The sequence below is a fragment of the Alligator mississippiensis genome, chromosome 7 (genome assembly GCF_030867095.1).
Source record: "Alligator mississippiensis isolate rAllMis1 chromosome 7, rAllMis1, whole genome shotgun sequence".
Classification (NCBI taxonomy): Eukaryota; Metazoa; Chordata; order Crocodylia; family Alligatoridae; genus Alligator; species Alligator mississippiensis.
The window spans coordinates 83,493,243-83,511,320 of NC_081830.1; the positions used below are offsets into that span (position 1 = coordinate 83,493,243).

Sequence of the window (18,078 nt, forward strand, 5' to 3'; positions counted from 1 at the left end):
TGGGCAGCTCAGCTGCTTGGTCAGCTCCAGCCAGTTCCACCAGCCCCTGCCCTGCCCCGCCAGGGGCAAGTCTGTGCTCTGCTCACCCTGCCACCAGCACGGAGCTGAGACACCAACCACAGCCAGAACCAGCACCCAGGGCCACAGAGAAACTTGTGCATGCCTCAGGGAGGACTCTCCCAAGCCTGCCCCAGCTCACCCAGTGCTGCCAGCTGAACCCGGTGCCCGGGGGCTTGCCCCTGCCCCAACTCAGCAGCACCAGGGGTTGCAGAGGGATCTGTGCCCCCAGCTGGACCTGAAAGACTCAGCCTTGCACCCTGCCCAAGCTCCTTCCAGCAAGACACTGCCCTCCTTCACCCTATGGCTGGCACAGGAATGGCTCAGACCAGCCCTGCAGCCACTGCAAGGCTTCCCCCACACACCCCACGCCAGCAGCATGAGATGCATAGGCTGCACTAGGCTTCTCTGAGACCCCCCCAAGCTCTCCCACCCACCTGCTTCCCCCTCTGGACCCCACCTTGGCCCTGTCGGACAGAGCCGGTGCACCAGAGATGGGGCAGGGACCCTCATGGCAACCTGGCAGGATGAAGCCCCACAGCCACCTGGCCACTTAACCTGGGTTTATTCTGATCTCTGCACACACACGCATACGCACGCACGTTACAGACACAGAGACAGGGGGAGTGGAGCCCAGCCCTCCCTCACCCACCCCCGCCAGCGCGGAGTGGGGGGGGAGCAGCCCCCCACCTGGAGCCAGAGGTGGGAACACTGGGAAATGCCCAGGGTGAAAAGATAGAGGAAACACCAGTTTGCTAACCATGGATGCCACAGCCCTGGCATGAGCAGGCAGTCCCCAGCCACCTACAGCCCCCAGGAGCAGCTCAGCCTGGGAGAGGCATCCAGCACCAAAGACAGAGACCTGCACCCACTGGGTCCACGGCTCAGCACCTGCAGCTGCCCACACAGAGGCCAGAAGCACCTCTTCTTTGTCTTCTCCACCAGGGAATCCTGCCCTCCATCCAGAGGCAGCAGGCAGCTGTGGCCCCGTTGGCATGGGGAGAAGGGGAGGAGTGTCACCCAGGAGAGATGGGGGCAGGGGGTGCCAGTCCAGAAGAACAGGGAGGGGGCTCCCCCATTTCGACAGCACTGATGCTCTTCAGAAGGATGTGAGCTCTGGTCCCACTCTGCCGTCCCCTGCCCAGAAGGGGAGCAGCCCCAGGGTAACAGGCTGGGACCCACGGGTCTTCAGTGCCAGCCGGAGCAAGACCTGCCTGAGAGAAGAGGGGGGGAAAGTTAGGGTGGACCCGCACAACCAGGAGCCACTAAGGTGGGGGGTGGGGGTGGCACAGTGCCAGGCCTAGTGTGAGGCAGAAGCCTGGGGCTGGATCGGACCCATGTTGTGTGGACTAGTGACTGGGAGCTGTGGGAGGGGGAAGGAGTGCAAGGGGGCGTAGGTGAATGGTCAAGGTGAAAACGGGGACTCCCAGACCCCGAGCCCATCTACCCCAGCGTCCACTGCCCGGGGGGAAGGTGTGCGTCTGGGGCCAGGCCTGGAATGATGTGGCTTAAACCCAGTCCCAAAGCCAGAGGCATTGTCTCTCCACCTGCTCGGACTAGGGACCCTCGTCACCCTCACACGTGCCCAGCCCCTCTCTGTGTCCTGCCAGCCTTATGGGCCCCACAACCTCCTGGGGCAGCCAGGGCACATGCACGCAGCTGGCCGCCCCTGCCCTTCCTTGATGCCTCCTTGCTCCCCTGCTGCAGCAAGGAGCTTCCACCCAGCCAACTGGGCCTTGACTGGACAGCTGCTAGTCACAGCCCCCTCTATCCTGAGTTAACAGCCCTGTCCTCTGCCCAGGGGAGCAAGTCTGGGCCTCCACTCTTCCCACCCCCTCATTTACCCATCGGGCCAGGCAGCTGGGCTTCACCCAGCTGTCCACAGCACGACCAGCACCCCCAACACTGAGCCTGTATCAGGCTGTCAAAACCCTCCACAGCAGCTCCAGCTTTTTCTTTCGGCTGGTCTCACCTCATGGTTCTCCTCCATCCTCACCCTACTCGTGCACTGAGCGGCACCAGGCCTCTGCCATTCCTCACAGCCTCCTCAGGTCCCTCAACATTTCAGCAATGGTAGATTTTGCCACCATGGGGCAAACACTATCAACGCTGAAGCAAAACCAGGACTGCTGCTGTCAGCCGTTTGCCAGCAAGTAAACAGACCCGTTTATTCTGCCGCTTAACCAGATGTTGGCAGAGGGCGACACCGAGTTCCTCACTGCTCATCTTTCATAGATCCTGTGGGGGCCATTAGAAAGCTGAATCAATTGTGTCAAGCCATTCTCCTTCATCCACTCATCCCCGGACACTTCCACATACTAAGACCAGATGAGAGACTGACAGACAAATGGGCTGTTTGAACGCTGGTTTCCCCAGCTCGCCGGGCACAGCTGCGGCACTTCCAGGGCTGTAATTCCTCCAGTCAGCCCAAAAGCCTTTTCTAAAGATAGGAATGGCATTCACTACCCTGCCACCCCCTGCTCCTGCAGCTGTTCTTAGCCCAGCCACTGCAGATCAGTGCTCCTTCCAGAGTGGACACGTTTCCTCCTCACCTACCTGGTGTGGCCTGGCTGGGTAATGGGAAGGTGACCTGGAAGGAGGCTGTGACTCGGACGTCAGGGCTGGGAGGTTTGTCGTACAGAGCAAGGGAAGGGGATAGGCAACAGACATCTCAGGGAATCAGAGGCAGGATTGACACTACCTCCAGAACAAGGCGGAGGGCAGAGTTAAGGGTGTTAGGACAAGTACATCCACCTTCAGCTGTGAATGCTTCCGATTAAAAACCCTCCATGGGTGCCAGTGGCATTGCTCCTTCGGCAATGTCCTAAGCTCCCTCCTATATTCTGGCTGCCAACAGATTTTGATAAACCTGGTCTAGGTGTTTGTACCACCTTGGCTTGAAGTTGCAGCAAGGTGGGATTAGCTTGGATCCCAGGAAAAGCTGCTTCACTGTTAAAGCAAGGAGGTAGTGGCATAGACACCAGGGAAGCTGCAGGCTCTCCATCGCTCGAGGCGTTCAAGGAGAGGCTGGACAGCCACTGGTGGGGACGATCCAGGTGTAGCTGTGCCCAAGCTCTACTAAGGGTATTGCTCATGCGTCTGGGCTTTGTTGGTTACCCCCTCCCCACCTTTCTGCCAGATGTGTCAGGGGGGTTTTAAGCCTCCCTCAGAGGAACTGGGTGTTGGCTGCACACAAGGCTGGGGACTCTGACTGGGCTGTGCCAGTGCTCCTGCTGAGACTTAAACCCAGAGGTTCCTGGCTAGAGGGTCTTGACCCTCCACTCACAGTCAGACCGATGCCACATTTGGTGTCAGGAAGGAATTTTACCCCCTAGTCAGACTGGCACAGACTGGGGAGGTTTCTACCTTCCTCTGTAGCAGGAGGCATAGCTTTTACGTGGGATCTCTTCAGCATACAGAAGCAGGACATTGACTGCTGTGGTTCCCTGCTTTACCTGTGGCAGGTTCAGGTGCGATGTCTTGTGTTGCATCAAGGTTGCCGATAGTTTTACTAAGCGGTTAGATGATGTATTTGTATGGGATGGTTTGGGAAGGGTGACCCTGCCAGAGTCACTGGACTAGATATGACCTCTGCAGGTCCCTTCCAGCCTCACTTCTCTATGATTCCATGCAGCAGAGCGGTGATAGCAGCCCACACTGGGAGCCTGAAGCTTGTCACTGCTGCGTGCTCTCTGCCATCGTCACACAATTCTGTATCACAGAGAAGCAGGGCTGGAAGGGACCTCCAGAAGTCATCTAATCCAACTCCTGCTTGAGACAGACAGGAGAGATTTTATAGGGGTGATCCTAAACCCCCTCCTACTCAGGCACCTCCAGGAGGAGACAGCTGCACTGCTCTGCCTGGCTGAAGCCTGGAGCAGGGGCTGCTGGGCTCCTGCCAGCCCCCCCAGACACAATGGCATGCTTGACTCAGAGCCCCCCCATGTGCTCTCACCTTAACAACCTCACCTCAGTCTGAGCTGTCCCCCTGGCAGCCCATGGAGGGGTCAGAGGTCACGAGCTTGGCTCCTCCTGGGACGTTTCCGACAGGTAGCCCCTGGGCGGCTCCACCAAGTAGGTGTACGAGAGCCCGACCATCACCTGTGGGAGCAGAAAAGCCATCAGCAAGCAGTTCACAGGATCAAAGAGCCAGGGTGGGTGGGAGATGCTCACCGTCAGCAGGCTGAGTAGGCCCATCATCACCCCCAGCATGATGAAGAGGTTGTCAGTCAGGCCTCCAGCCCACAGCGGGCCCAGGATGGTGGCCACTCCCCCCACTGAGCGCCGCAGCCCCTGACTGAACCCTGCAGCGGGCGAAAAGCACAAAGGGTTAGACCCTGTGTCTGGAAGCGGGGAGGCTGGAAGCAGAAGCAGGGTAAAAAGCAACATGGGTTTAACCCAAGGGAGATTAGGCAATACTGCTGCATCAACACTGTGAGCTGCGAGGCTGGCCTGACCCAAAGGATGCTCGGATCCTGTCACCTTGCACTCAATAGGGTGCCATGTAGGGAGTGGTCTGTGAAGGTGGGGATCAGCACAGGTCTGCGAGCAGGACAAGATTTGGCTACAAGGGCATAACAGGGAGGTCCGTCCCTTGAAGAGGGAGCAGTGAGCCCTGCTGAGAGAGCCCAGCTGCAGTGCATTTGGATAAGGAGGGAGCATCCCCCTGGGAGCCTGCTGACAAAGGGAGATGAAGACCGTCTCCCTGATGCTTCCCCAGCTGCTGGCTTCCTTGAGGCTGAAGCCAGGCCCCAGCACAGAGCCCCAGGGCACAAACCAGGCATGCCTGGAGAAGGAAGACCCTAAGCGAAGGGGGTGGGAGGGCCGGAGCATCCTCCTGAAGGTCTGAGTGCATTACTGCCCTCACCATGGCACCTGGGCGCAAAGGGGGCGCAGATGCCTGAACTCTGGGGGAGGGGTCCACCGAGAAGAGGCAATGATGGTGGGGTTGTCGAGCAACTGTGCCACGCAGTGTGGGGAAACCCATGGACCACAACTCACCCTGTGTCCTCTCGGCTGTCACCTTGGAGAAGAGCGAGACCTGGGAGACGGCCACAAAGGGGAGCCCCAGGACCTGCAAGAACACCCCGACCACCAGCTCTCCCAGCAGGACGCCAAAGCTCCCTGCAGGCACAGCAGACAAAAGAGTCAGTCAAGGGTGGAGAAGCCTCCAGACCCCTGGGAGCCACAGCCAGCCCTGGGCACTCCCCTCAGGGACCTCAAGCCAGGGCCTACAGGTTGTGCAGTAGACAGCTAAGCCCCTGGCACATTCCCCCCAGGCTACCTTGTGCCAGCTACTGCCACCTTTAGCCATGGAGCAAAAGAACAGATGAAGCCCACCCTTACATCCTCTCCCTTGGGAATGCCTCTGCTGCACATCGAGACAGGGGGCTGTATGGAGGTGGGTGCAGTGGCATTTTGAAGTTTCTAAAGCAGGTAAAGGTGCCCATTCCCTTCTCAGAGGCAAACCCATCTCTTCTTCTTCCTTCCAGTCCCCAACCTGCTGCTGCCACTGTGTCCCAGGAGCCGTGGAAGCATCACAGCCCCTCCCGCCTGTGGGGGGCTGCACGCCGCTGGGGAGGGGACAGGTGCAGCAGTGATGGGCAGGGCTGCCCCTTCCCTCTGCCTGCTCCAAGGGAACCGCATGGGGCGGGGGGGAGGAACTACTCTGAGCCCAGACCTGACCCAGCCCCTGAGAAAGCAGCAGCAGCAGACAGGGGAGTTTGCAGGGGGACAAGCATGCACCTCTAAGAAAGAAGGGGAAGTGGCAGGGGATTTTCACCTGCTTTAGGGACCCTGATGGGGCTGGAGGAGGCTGGGAGCAGGGGATGCAGCCACGCCTGCAGCAAGCAGCAGCCCCTTGCTGCCCTGCAATATGGAGCCTGCTGGGCCAGCCCACCAGACACCAGGCACCCCACAGCATCCTCTGCAGGGCTGGTGGGACCCTCCCCACCTCTGGCCGCAGGGAACAAACACAGGCCCCTGCAAGTTACCTTGGGGCCGAGCCAAAAACAGCAAGCACCAGACACAGGCCACATTGCAGATGATGAGCCCCAGGACGAGGATGACACGGTCGGGGAGGCGCGTGCTGAGACAGCGCACCAGGAAGAAGCCACAGATCACCTGGGGCAGGGAGGGGAGTGGGGTTAACACGTGGGGACCCTGGCACAGAGCTAGGACAGAAGGAAGGACCATGAGCCCCCCACAATGCCCCACCCTGGGGTTCAGTATCTGTCTCACCTCAATGCCACACAGGAAGTACATGATGCTGTTCTCCAGCTCCCCGAAGTTCAGGTAGCGCTGGGTGATGGGGGTCACCATGGTCTGGAGAGAGACAGATGCATGAGGGCTCCTCCACAGCAGGGCAGGTGCCACGCTCCAGTGGAGGGTCTGAGGAGCCTGCCTGCAGCAGTGCCCATGGTGTGGACAGGTAATAGGTACTGCCCTCCCCGGCAGGCTGCCTAGCCTTGCTCAGCCGTGCGGCCAAGCCTTGGGGCTCCCCTGCCCAAGACAGCGTTTTCTGCTGCCTGGGCATGGCCACATCCTGCCCCACAAGGAGACTTTCACCAGGCAGGTCTCCAGGAGCCAGGGGCTCAGAGCCCGCCACCAGCCCCCCACCACAGGTGAGAGAAGCATCCTCACCCCCCGCAGCTGGGTGCTGGAAGGAGTCCAGGACACCAAGCAGAGGCAAGAGCAGATGCCGGCTCCCCCACAATCACATCCAGAACCTCAGAGGGGCTAGAGAAGATGTCCCATCCTTCCTATACGTACCCCAGGGTGGCTCTGAGTGGGGCTGGGACCCCAAGGCACCCCCACCCCAGCTCTGGAGAAGAGCCTGCCTGAGTGGGTGCTGAAGGGTGGGAGCTGCCTGCAGCGCCCTGCTCCTCACCTCCAGGGCTGTCTGGTTGAAGAGCGTGATGAACTGGGCAGTGAGCAAAACCACCACCTCCTCCCGCAGGTACTCTGCAAAGACAGCAGGCAGGACATGGAGACACTTGGATGTGCCTGGTTCCCGTCACAGCTGCTTCAAGGACGACACCACTCCACAACCGTGAGCCCCTGCCACGCTGGGCTGACAGATCATGCTCCCGGCATCCACCGGCTACTGAGGGCACCATCAGAGCTGCAGGCTCGATCCCAGCCTGGCCCACCACCCCACGTGGCCCAGTCCCTTCAGGCCAAGCCCTGCTTCTGGCGGACTCAAGGGAGAGTCTCCCATTTCCTGGTGGGCTTCAGGCACCCAGTAGAAGCTGAGTCAGGCTCTCCCCTGTCCTTGGCCTGTCTTTGGGGCAGGGCCTGACTCTTACAATGTGAATGGGCAGCACCCAGCACAATAGGGCCCCAAGCTCAGGTGCGGGGGGGTGGTCCTCTGGGTACACCTCCTCTCCCCACGAAACCCATCGCTGCCTCAACTCAGGTGGCCTCTGGGGCAAGCACACCCCTGCCTGCCACACCCCATGCTCAACACGTGTGTCCATGGAGACACTTGGCTGTGGGCACCATCCCCAGGACCACTGGCACATGCCCAGGCCAAGGAGCTGTACAGGGAGGGCCACTACTGTGCTCCCCCCAGGCAACTGCCAGGACCCCCTTGAGGCCATGGACACTCACCCTTCATGGTGCTTAAATTCTGGAGCTGGCTCTTCCCCTTGTCCCGGGCCTCCTCCTCGGCCAGGTGTCCATTGGGCACGTAGCGGTACTCATCCCCTGCATGGGGGTCAGGACCGCTGGGGGTAGCTGCTTGCAGGTCAGAGCCGGTGCTGCCATAGCGGCTGTTCTCAGCCCCCTCCTCCAGGCCAGCATCATGAGGCACCAAGGGCTCCTCCTCCTCCTCCTGTGGCACAAGGGCCGCACGCTGCAGGTGGGCTGAGGGCGGCAGGTCATAGTACATGGCCATGACGATGAACTGGAGCAGGATCCACAGCAAGCACATGAAGAGCTGTGTGGACACAGGGACAGAAGGACGGATAGCAGAGCCTCTGTGGCCTCTTGCCAGGGTCCCCAGGGCCCCTCAGAGCTCTGTACATCCTCCCCATCGCCAGAAGCCCAGGACCAAGACCCCCAGAGACTCACTCCAGGGGATGTGAACTTGTTGACCTCAAAGGGCCCCAGACGGAAGTTGCAGAGCCGCAGGAAGAGGTTACAGGCAGGTCCTAGGTGCAGACAGACAGCGGGTCAGAGGCACTGGGAGGAAACCAGAGGGCAAGGAGGGCTGGGCCCCCCTGCTACCACGCACCCCAGGGCAGGAGGGGCAAGGCCAGCCACTAAGGGTGTTTCTACCCTGACGGGCACCCCCTCCCCTTCCCTCACTGCCTCAAACTGCCAAGCGCTCAGTGCTCTGGCAGGAAACCCTCTGCAAAGGACCCAGCAAGCGAATCCCCTCCGCAAGAGAGGCACAGCCACCCTGCACCCAGCACTGCCCCCATCCCCACCCAAGAAATGCCAGGGTCCCAGGCCCACCCTTCATCCTGCAGCACATGGTCAGGAACAGCGTTCAGGAGGCGCCTGCCACAAACCCCGAGAGCTGGTCAAGCAGAGCCTCGGCCCCCCAAATGCATACACACAAACACCTCCCTGGCTTTGAGGTAAGGCTAAGGATGTCCAGACCAACCCTGTCAGAGGTCTGTCCAAGCCTGCACGTGCAAGGCTCCCCTGCCCCCTCCCTTGGCAGCCTGCTCCAGTACCGTGCTGTTCCCGGCCCCAAATCTGCTAAACCGATTCCCCCCCACCCTGCCCTGGGGGGATGTGAGGAACAGTGCATCCCCCTCCTGCCTAGGGCAGCCCTAATGCCCCAGGAGCCTTAAGGCCCCTGCCATCCTCCCATCCCTAGACCCCCACTTGCTTAGCCTCCTAGATGGGCTTTCCTAAACATCTCAGCCTTCCTGATCTCAGTTCCAGACCATCTCCAGCACCTCCACCTCTCAAAGCAGTACCCAGGACTGCATGCAGGACGCCAGCCGAGGCCTCACCAGCACCAAGAGGAGCTAACACCTCTGACAAACGATGCCCCTGTTAGCCCAGCCGACCCCAGAGGCTCTGCAGAGTCAGGTTCCTTCCTGACCCCTGGCCGAGAGAAGGACCTGCCAAGTAACCAGGGGTCAAGAGAGGCACAGCAAACAGCTGCACAGGGCCCCTGAGGCACTCGAGCTGTTTGCTGCGGCTTGTATTGCCCAGGGCGCTGCTCCTCCAAGGCACTCTGCAGGATGCAGCTGTGCTCCAGCTGGGTGGAGAAGCAACTGCTGGCTGTGAAAGCTTGGAAAGTGTCTCTTGCACAAAAATGCAAGACAGTGGCTGGGGCAAGACTGGGTTGTGGTGACAAGCCTGCCACAAGATAAATCAAGTCTCCACAATGGCTGCAACCTATTAAGGCGCAGAGACAGTGGAGCTTGTGGCACCCAATACCAGACCCATGCCATAAAATAACAAGAGTGATGGTTCCTCTAAAAGGAAAATTGTTGGCAAAGACCTGACGTACACATCACATGTGCGTCTCCAAGCTCAGAAAGCAAGGAAGAGGCTGAGCCAGCATAACTAGAGAAGGCAAGGAAACTACATATACATTTCAACTGAACTAGCAACTAAAGAAAACAAAAGACTAAACATGCATTTCAAGCAAAACCTGTAAAAAGTGTATTGAATACAGGAAAGATGTCCTGTACAGGACATCCTCATAGTTCTCAAAACATGCATCCAATGTCTAAGGCATTACAAATGTCTCAATCATTCAATGTCTGTCTGAAGTGTTGTAGATAGACCATCACCAGTACAAGCTATTGCAAATTTGCCCCACTGATAAACAAATACCCCAAAACGGGTCTGGTAACCAATGCCTCTAGGCATCCTGTTTAGCTACTCAAGACTCGTCACATTTAACTGACCCATAACTTCAGTAGCTGCGAGAAACACAAGTCTTCACACCTAGACAAATCCAAAAACAGAAGCCAGGCAGTTTAACAATTGTAACATGAAGGTCGCCCTTTTCCTCCCTGTTCTGTTCGGACTTTAATCAACCAACCATCAAGGAAAAATGCTTTGAGGCTGAGCCTACAATTAAAACAGTATAAAAAGCGAGACCGAACTGCCAGCAAGGTGTGCAACCCAGAAAAGATCAAGAAGCCATCCTGCACCTGGCCCATGAGTAAAGGCTGCAAGACTGGACTAGCTCCCCTGCCTGCGTTGGGAAGAAAACACTGATGCAGCTAAATATATATTAGGACTTTCTGTAATAGCTCGTTTTATATTGGGCAAGAGTCTTTTTTGTCAGTCAGTTTTGTAGCTTGTTGGTAGTTATTAAAGCAAGCCTTTATGCTATTAATCAACTGAGTGTTGTGTCAATTCTTAGGTAGGTTTAAAAACCCACTTTTAAGTGCAACAGCAGCCTTTGGGACAAAAGCTCTCTATGTCTGACACAAAGCTGTCAGCCACCGCGGTACGAATGATGCGGGTTCTCCTGCGCTTCTCAGAATAAGACCAGTCTTTCCCTCCACAGCCCCATGCCACAGCCTCCTGTTCAGTGCCCCCGCGGGTCCTACGCTGCAGTCCTGCTGCCTCACCAGCTCTCCCCAGTCTCGTATTCACCCTTGGATTTCTCCTCCCAGGCAGCCCCCTGCACTTCTCTATCGAACTCCATCTTGCTGAGCTCGGACAGCTCCTCCAGTTCTGTGCAGCTCGTGCTCCCTCTTCCAGACCCTCCACCTGGTCCAGCAAAAAGGAGGCTCTTACCAATCAACAGTCCGACCTGCCGACATGCCATGACCACTGCAAACACCGTAGCGCGCTCTTGCGAGGTGGTGGAGCGAGTGAGGTACCCAAAGATGGAGGCACCTGCTCCTGTCCCGACACCTACGACAGAAATGTGCAGGGCCAGGGGTGAGAGAAATGGCACAGGCACCTAAAGCCCCTAGGATACAGGCCTGGATGCCTCTAGCTCTTACCTGCCACAAGCCGGCTGCCCAGAAGAAGCCATTTGGAGATGCCCATGAAGTACATGAAATTCCCTGAATCGGGGACACAAGAGCAACAGGTAACGCAGAGAGGAAGGTGCAACGAGACAGCCCATGGGGCTGAGGCAGCCGGAGACAGCTCCCCAGAACCAGCAACATGGGGTACGTGTCACAGGATGCATGCGTGACCGCAGGCTGTGGACAACCCCACAGGCCCGTGTGCGGGTCCCACACTGCACCATGGGCCTTCCCACGGGCCACGCAGTTTCAGCCGCTGCATATAAAATGTGGCGCTGCTGTCTTCCCTCAGGGAGGGCTGGAATCTGAACTACAAGGTCCCCCCCAGTCTGCTCTCACGGCCTCACCTGCAATCTCGAACGTGTTGGCGAAGAGGATGATTGCTTTGGTGCGCTGGGTGCGGTCCGACCAGAGCCCGAAGAGGGGCCCTGCCAGCAGGCCAGTGAGGCTGAAGGCAGAAATCCCCAGGCCCAGGAAGTACGGCTCCGCATGGAGAGTCTGCAGGTAGGCCCAGATGGTTGGCAGGATCACCGCTGGCAGGCAAGGAAGACAGACAGACAGTCAGAGACAGCCCCAGGCTGAGTCCTACCAGGACACCCCACACCGATACTGAGCCTGATCCTGGATCATCTCAGCACAACGCCAGGCCACCCAGCTCCTGACCACCACCCCCCAAACTGGCATGGGCTGACCAGTGACAAGGACAGCAAAGGCCATCTGGGTCCCTGAGACTCACCATCTGGGGGTCCCACCCTGCCCACCTCAGCTGATCCAGCCATTGGGGCAGCTGGATGGCTTCTCCTGATGCCTGGCACAGCAAGGCGAAGCATCAGCCATGCAGACAGACCCTCCGCAGCCACAGCGAGCTCTCCTAGTCCTTCCCTCTCCCCCAGGAGACAGCACTGGCTTCCCAGAGACATGGGGACCCCCGCAATGCCCCTGCCTGCTCAGAGCCTCCCCTCTCAGGCTGCACCTGGCTAGTCCATCATATCCTGGCATATCCTGAGGCATTTGGTCAGCAGTAAGAGTAGGAAAGGACAGCACGTTTTGCATAGGACATGCTATTAGAGCAGCCATGGCCAGGTCGCTTCCCCTGCAAAGGCAGCACAGCTAGAAAGCTCCACAAAGCTCTGTACAGCTAGCGGCAGATCCCCCCAGCCTGCCTTGGACTGCCCCCTGCGCTGCCCCACACCCTCCCATTCCTGAAAGCACAGGTTATCTCGACCGGCCAACTCCAGATGTCCCCGGCAGGCAGCCGAGAGGTAGCCCTGCCCCACGGCTCAGGGACTGCTCTCTGATCACCTGCAAGGGAGCTCTGGAGTTTCAGGTCCAGGACCAAGAAAGCAGAAAGGCCCCCAAGTCACCCTGGGCACCAAGAGCAGGGCCAGGGCAGGTCTCTGGTGTCAGGCAGGGAGGCCCCATGGCCAGTTTCTCCCTCCAGGCTCAGCTCGCCCCTGCCTGCTTTCCCCCAAGGGACAGAGGTGCTGCAACACTGTCGCCCGCCCCCGCCTGCTCACCCTTGCCCTACTTCCCTCTGTAACGACGGAGCTGGCTGCTCAAAGAGAGATCTGCCTGGCTCAAAGTCTTTTTGCTGCCCTTGGAGGCCTCCTCTCTACGAGCTGGCAGCGCATGCAGCTCCCCACCCCCTGCTCATTTTGGGAGGACTCAGCACCCTCCCGCCCACGCACCAGGGCTGGCTCTGTGGCCCTATCCAACATAAACCAAGGACTGACTAACCCCTGGGCCTCAGTTTCCCACATTCCCGGAGAACGGGAGAGCAGGGACTGCAAAGCGGTAGCTCAAGGGGGGACAGAGCATGCTTGGATCATGGAGAAAGAAAAGGCAAAGTTGGGACGTGGAAGACATTGGAGATGACCCCATGCCTCGGTGAAAAGGGAAGCTGCTGTAAATTAGTGGGGGGGGAATCTCAGTCCAGACCCTACTGTTCTTAGGCAGGTGACATCCAGGAGAATACAGAAGGGAGACAGACCAAGAAGTGGGGTTCATGGAGATGAGGGGTTCTTGGGGCTCACTCAACAGAGGAAACCCCAAGAGGGCAAGGAGGGTAGAGCGAAGACCTAGAAGGGTCACCAAAGACTAGTGGCAGGAATGGGTTGAGCGGAGAGGTGAGTTTGGACAGGGCCCAGCTGGGCACTGGGCCAGCAGGAGTGGAGCTGACTCATGCTGGAGGAGATCAGGGCTGATGGGAGAAGCTGGGAAGACGAGCGACATTTATGAACACCCCGCAGTGTTCCCAGCTGTGGGACATGAGCCATGGGTTTGGCCCGTATTTTTCCAGTCTGCACCTGGCCTGCGTAACCCCCGGGTACCTGGGACCCTTTTTTGCTTGAATGTCGGCGTGGGTGCCGACGTGATAGCACAAGGGGCACGGCTGGACACAGACCCCAGCCAGCACCTCCCAGCATGCTCTGAGCACAGACAGGCATGCCCAGGGGACGGGCATGGAGACAAGACGCCCAAGTCAGACTCCTGCACCTGCCGCTGAGCTGCAGGGAGAATCCGGCTGAGTCCCTGCCTCTCCCCATTTCCCCACACCTGGGCTCATTAGAGTGGGCCATCGGCTCTTGGAGGCAGGGGCTCATCTTAGTTGTGAGGCCATGCCCCAGACAGCAGCTGTGGAAAGGCAGCCCAACTCTGGGAGGAAGGGGTGAGGGCAACACCCCTGGGAAGCACAGAGGCACAAAGGGAAGTAAAAGGAAGGGTGAGAAACATCCGGGAACACGGAGCACTCCCACAGCTGCAGAGACCGAAGGAAGCGCAAGCTCAGACAAGGCAGAAAGCAGGTGAGAGGGTGCCAAGGCTGGGCCCTGCAGCCTGGGACCGGCACGCTGACTGACGTGCCTCAATCAAACCCTTGCCATGTCAAACACCACCTCCTCGTTAGACGCTCCCTGGCTCCGCTCCCCAGGGCACCAGTGGCTCACGTCACCGGACCGGTCAGCTCAGCTTGAAGCACCCAGCTGCCAAGGAAAGCTGCTTTGCCAGGTGCAGTGCGGTGGGGTGAGGCCCCGTAACAACAGACCTTCTCGCCTGGCTGCCCTCACAAGCCAAATGGCCAATGCCAACTGCGCCTCCCCCCAGCCCGATTCTGCACGGGGAATCGGTTTATGTCGCGAAGCCGCGCAAGTGCCAGCACTTGCCACGTTCTCCCAGGTGGCGAGACAGGCAAGGGCAGGGGAATGACACTCGGCTCCGGCATCCACCCTTGGTCCTTGCTGCATTAACATTGCTGAGCCCTTGGCTGCTCCCAGCAGGGGGATGAACCCAGAGGACCCGAGGGAAGGACAACTTGGCAATCCACCACTTCTCCCGGCACTCAGACCCCAATCCCCGCTGGGTTTGAAGCCTCCTCCTAGAAGGAGGTAGGACTGCAGCGGTCGGGAGCTCCCGGACAGTCAACGCTCCTGCCCTGCTCCCCGCTGGGCTACCAGTTCCCCCAGCACTCGGAGATCCTTGGTGCGAAGAGCAGGAACGGGCTCCTCCCGGGCCTACCCGAGCTGCAGGCTCAGCTTGCACCTTGTAAAATATTAACCGAGGAAACAGCAAAGTCAGCTCCGCTCCCGCAAGGACAGGCCTGCGGGCTGGGCGCAGAACGCCGCAGACCCAGTGACCGCCGTGTCACAAGGGTGAAAACGCAGGAGGAGGAAGAATTATTTCAGGATCCAGGACCCAGCACCTCACGTGACCCGACAAGTCAAACAGTAGGTCTGAGAAGACCCCTTTTGGCCTTAAAAACATCCCTCGCTCCAGTCTGTAGACACCGGGGGGGAGCAGAGAGCCAGCTCGCACCCACCACCAGGGCTGGGGACCGTCCCGCGGGCCGGATCCTGCCCGGCCTCAGTGTGCCCGCCTGCGAAATGGGTCCAAGGGAAGCGGGAGCCGCGGGGCGGGGCCAGGCACTCACCGTACTCGATGCCCCCGGAGAGGAAGAGCAGCGCGATGGCGACGCTGGTCAGCTTCTTCCTCCGCGGGTCGGCCATGCACCCGCCCGGCTCAGCGCCCCATCCCGGGCCCGGCCGCGCGGAGCAGGGAGCCCGGGGTCCAGCCCCGGCACACGCATGCGCACACGGACTGCCAGCATGGAACGCCCTCCCGGAGTGGCCCTTCCGCCCCGAGCCTGCACTTCCGCCCCGCACGGATGAGGCACTTCCGGCGCGCCGGCCGGAAGCGGCAGTAGCAGCGCGTGTCGCCGCGGCGGGCGCCGGGCACGGGGGAGCGCGGCCGCTGCTATGGCCGGGATCTTGTTCGAGGACATTTTCGATGTGAAGGACATCGACCCCGAGGGCAAGAAGTTCGACCGCGGTAAGCAGGGCCGGGACAGCCTCCCCCGCCCCCCCCTTGTTGTGCCCAAGCCACGCCCCCTTCATCCCAGGCCCCGCCCCCCCGGGCCTTGACCCCCGCTCTGCCCGCAGTGTCCCGCCTGCACTGCGAGAGCGAGTCCTTCAAGATGGACCTGATCCTGGACGTCAACATCCAGATCTACCCCGTGGACCTGGGTAGGTGGCGGGGCGGGGCCGGGCGGGCGGGGAAGGGTTCACCCCCCACCCCAGGCCCGCGCGCCCCCGGCCCGGCGCTGACCCCGCGGGTTGCAGGTGACAAGTTCCGCCTGGTCATCGCCAGCACCTTGTACGAGGACGGGACGCTGGACGACGGCGAGTACAACCCCACGGACGACCGGCCCTCCAGGTAGGGGCGCGGGCGCGCCCGTGTCTGCAGCCTGGCTTTGTTTCAACCCCTGCCTTGTGTATTTACGACGCTCCTCCCTGCCGCGTCCGACCGGGTCCCCGCCTGTTCTCGGTCTCCCTCCTCGCCGGGGCTCCGTGTCGAGGGCGCAGATACATCGGTGATGTATCAGATCGGCGGCGATTAACGTTATCGGCGGTTGGCTTTTTTTGGCCGGCATAGCCGATAACGTCACCGACTAAATGCCGCGCGCATGCAAGCAGCCTCAGCCTGCGCTCGGCCAGGAGCGCGGCCCTGCACTGTGGAGAGCAGCGTCTGGCTGGTGAGTCAGTGGGAGGGAAGGGGTGTGGGGGCAGATCGAGGCCCCCGCGGTGAGGGAGGGAGTGGGGCGGGGCAGGTGCTGCACAGCCGGGGCAGTGAATGGGCCCCCCAGGTGAGTTGCAGGGTGGAGCTGTGTCTGGGGAGGAGGCAGCTTCTCTGCTGTGTGTACTCCTGGGAGAGGTAACCTACCCCAGGGGCCCATTCACCACCCTGGCCAGGCAGCACCTGCCCCTTCCCCAGTCCCACGTCCTCCCTCACTGTGGTGGGCCTTGATCTGCCTGCCCATCCCCCACCTCCCCGCCCCCCAGGCTTACAGGCCGGATGCTGCTCTCCAAGTTGCCAGGCTGTATATTGGCTATCAGATTGGTGTTGGCCCATATGGCTGGTTAATAAGTGGCCATCCGTATTAGCCAAAAAAATCCCCTAGCTCCGTGGTGTTGGATGGGAGCCTGTCACCAAATGAAAAAAAGAGGCAGACAGCTTCAGCCTGCAGCGCTGATCAGCTGCATGAGGGTGGAAGGATGACTGGGGGCGTTCAGTGTTAGCTGGCAGGGGTTTAGCCTGGAGGGGGGTTGTGTTGGGCAGGAGGGTTGGGTCCAGGGTCATGCCGATTCCTCCAGCCTTGCTGTCTTGCTCTCACAGGGCTGACCAGTTTGAGTATGTGATGTATGGGAAGGTGTACAGGATTGAGGGAGACGAGACGTCTACGGAGGCTGCCACGCGACTGTAAGTGTCTCCCCTGTGCTGCTTCCCTGTCATTCATTGGGAATTTGGTCCTTCGTGGATGCCAAGGGGTGGGGGGTGGTCCATGTCCTGTCTGGGTGCCAGATTGGCAGCTTGGGGGTAGGAACACCTGATTCTGCTAGCAGTCTGTGCTGAGCTGCCCAGTACGCTGGTCTCGTGTGGGACTGCTTCCCTGAGGGGCTGGCTGGAGTCTGCCCTGGCAGCCAGCTCCCTCAGCCCCGTGATGAGCCAGTGCTGCTGCCTCTTAGCTAGGCTTCTAGAGCTTGGGGCTATGGTCAGCCTCCCCCGAGTTCCTACCCTGCTCTCATCCTTCCCCTCCACCCTAGCTCTGCCTACGTGTCCTATGGAGGGCTGCTCATGCGTCTCCAGGGAGATGCCAACAACCTGCATGGCTTCGAAGTGGACTCCAGGGTGTACCTCCTCATGAAGAAACTGGCCTTCTAAGGGGCGGGAGCTGAGGGTCTGCAGGAGGCAGCAGGGACCCTGCCTGACAGGCTGTCTGGACAGACATGGACTTGCCAGCAACCTCTCTGATCCGTGCCTCAGGAGTTTGGCTCCTTCACCCCTCATCTGCGTGGGCCTGAACCCTGCCATGCATTCCAGTCTGTGCAGCCAGCCCAGAGGCCTGCACTGCTCACATCTCTGCTGGGTTGCCATCCAGGCCAGGAGACTGCTTCTCTGCCGAGCAGGCTGAGACCTCAGCTCATGCCCCAGTCTCTGAAGAACTGCCCTTTGTAGGGGCTGGTCACACGCAGGTGAGCTCCTAGGTCCCTGCCTGCAGGTGCCGGTCATTGGAGGACTTGCCTATGGCACATGCTCTCCTCGGCCAGCTGGGAGGCTACATCCTTGCCCCGTGGCTCCACTGCAGGCTGCAGTACAGCCTATGCCACCCACCTAGGCAGGCCATGTGCTGTATTGGCGAGGAGGGCAGCAGCTCCTGAGCCCATCCCCTCTGGTTCGCTATTAAACTTGTTTTTCAGATTTGTCCTGGCTTTTGCCTCCCACAGAATTCCACAAGGTGTGAAGTAGGTAAGCAATGGGACTGAGCGCATTGGGGAATGATAGCCATGGCCTAATGAAGGACTGAACCCCTGCAAGCCCTGGGCTGGGGACTCTCAGGCCCTGCACTGTTCAGCTCCTGTCCCTGTTGACGTGATCAGCTGTGAAATCATTAGCAGCCCCTCCGTTTTGCCCAGTGCGTTCTCCTTTCCGAGCTCTAGTTCTAGGCTACCTGTGGGCCCTGGCGGGTGCTTCCATGTTGTGTGCACAGGTGGAGACATCACTGCTCTCT

The 18,078-nt window shown here is 59.8% G+C and overlaps 2 protein-coding genes across 5 annotated transcripts; one reads left to right on the top strand and one right to left on the bottom strand.

Moving 5' to 3' along the window:
- Positions 1-605: 605 nt before the first annotated feature.
- Positions 606-15,126, bottom strand: LOC102558466 (major facilitator superfamily domain-containing protein 8). 4 transcript variants are annotated; one of them, XR_009463537.1, is made up of 13 exons: positions 14,944-15,126; positions 11,366-11,551; positions 10,992-11,054; positions 10,780-10,899; positions 8,131-8,210; positions 7,669-7,996; positions 6,947-7,020; positions 6,298-6,381; positions 6,051-6,180; positions 5,059-5,181; positions 4,231-4,361; positions 4,013-4,158; positions 606-1,267 (listed from the first exon to the last, which is right to left on the bottom strand). XR_009463537.1 is itself a non-coding variant. In XM_019478924.2 (13 exons), exons 1-12 carry the CDS (start codon positions 15,017-15,019, stop codon positions 4,072-4,074), a joined length of 1,482 nt encoding a protein of 493 aa, XP_019334469.1. In that variant the 5' UTR covers positions 15,020-15,126; the 3' UTR covers positions 606-1,267; positions 4,027-4,071. The 4 variants fall into 4 exon arrangements, 2 of the variants coding, with proteins under 2 accessions (XP_019334469.1, XP_019334468.1); XR_001372140.3 differs by having other exon boundaries at positions 606-1,271; XM_019478924.2 differs by having other exon boundaries at positions 4,027-4,158.
- Positions 15,127-15,198: 72 nt separating this feature from the next.
- On the top strand, positions 15,199-17,771 carry POLR2H (RNA polymerase II, I and III subunit H). Its single transcript, XM_006260771.4, has 5 exons — positions 15,199-15,341; positions 15,452-15,535; positions 15,632-15,725; positions 16,686-16,769; positions 17,114-17,771. Exons 1-5 carry the CDS (start codon positions 15,269-15,271, stop codon positions 17,229-17,231), a joined length of 453 nt encoding a protein of 150 aa, XP_006260833.1. The 5' UTR covers positions 15,199-15,268; the 3' UTR covers positions 17,232-17,771.
- Positions 17,772-18,078: the final 307 nt, after the last annotated feature.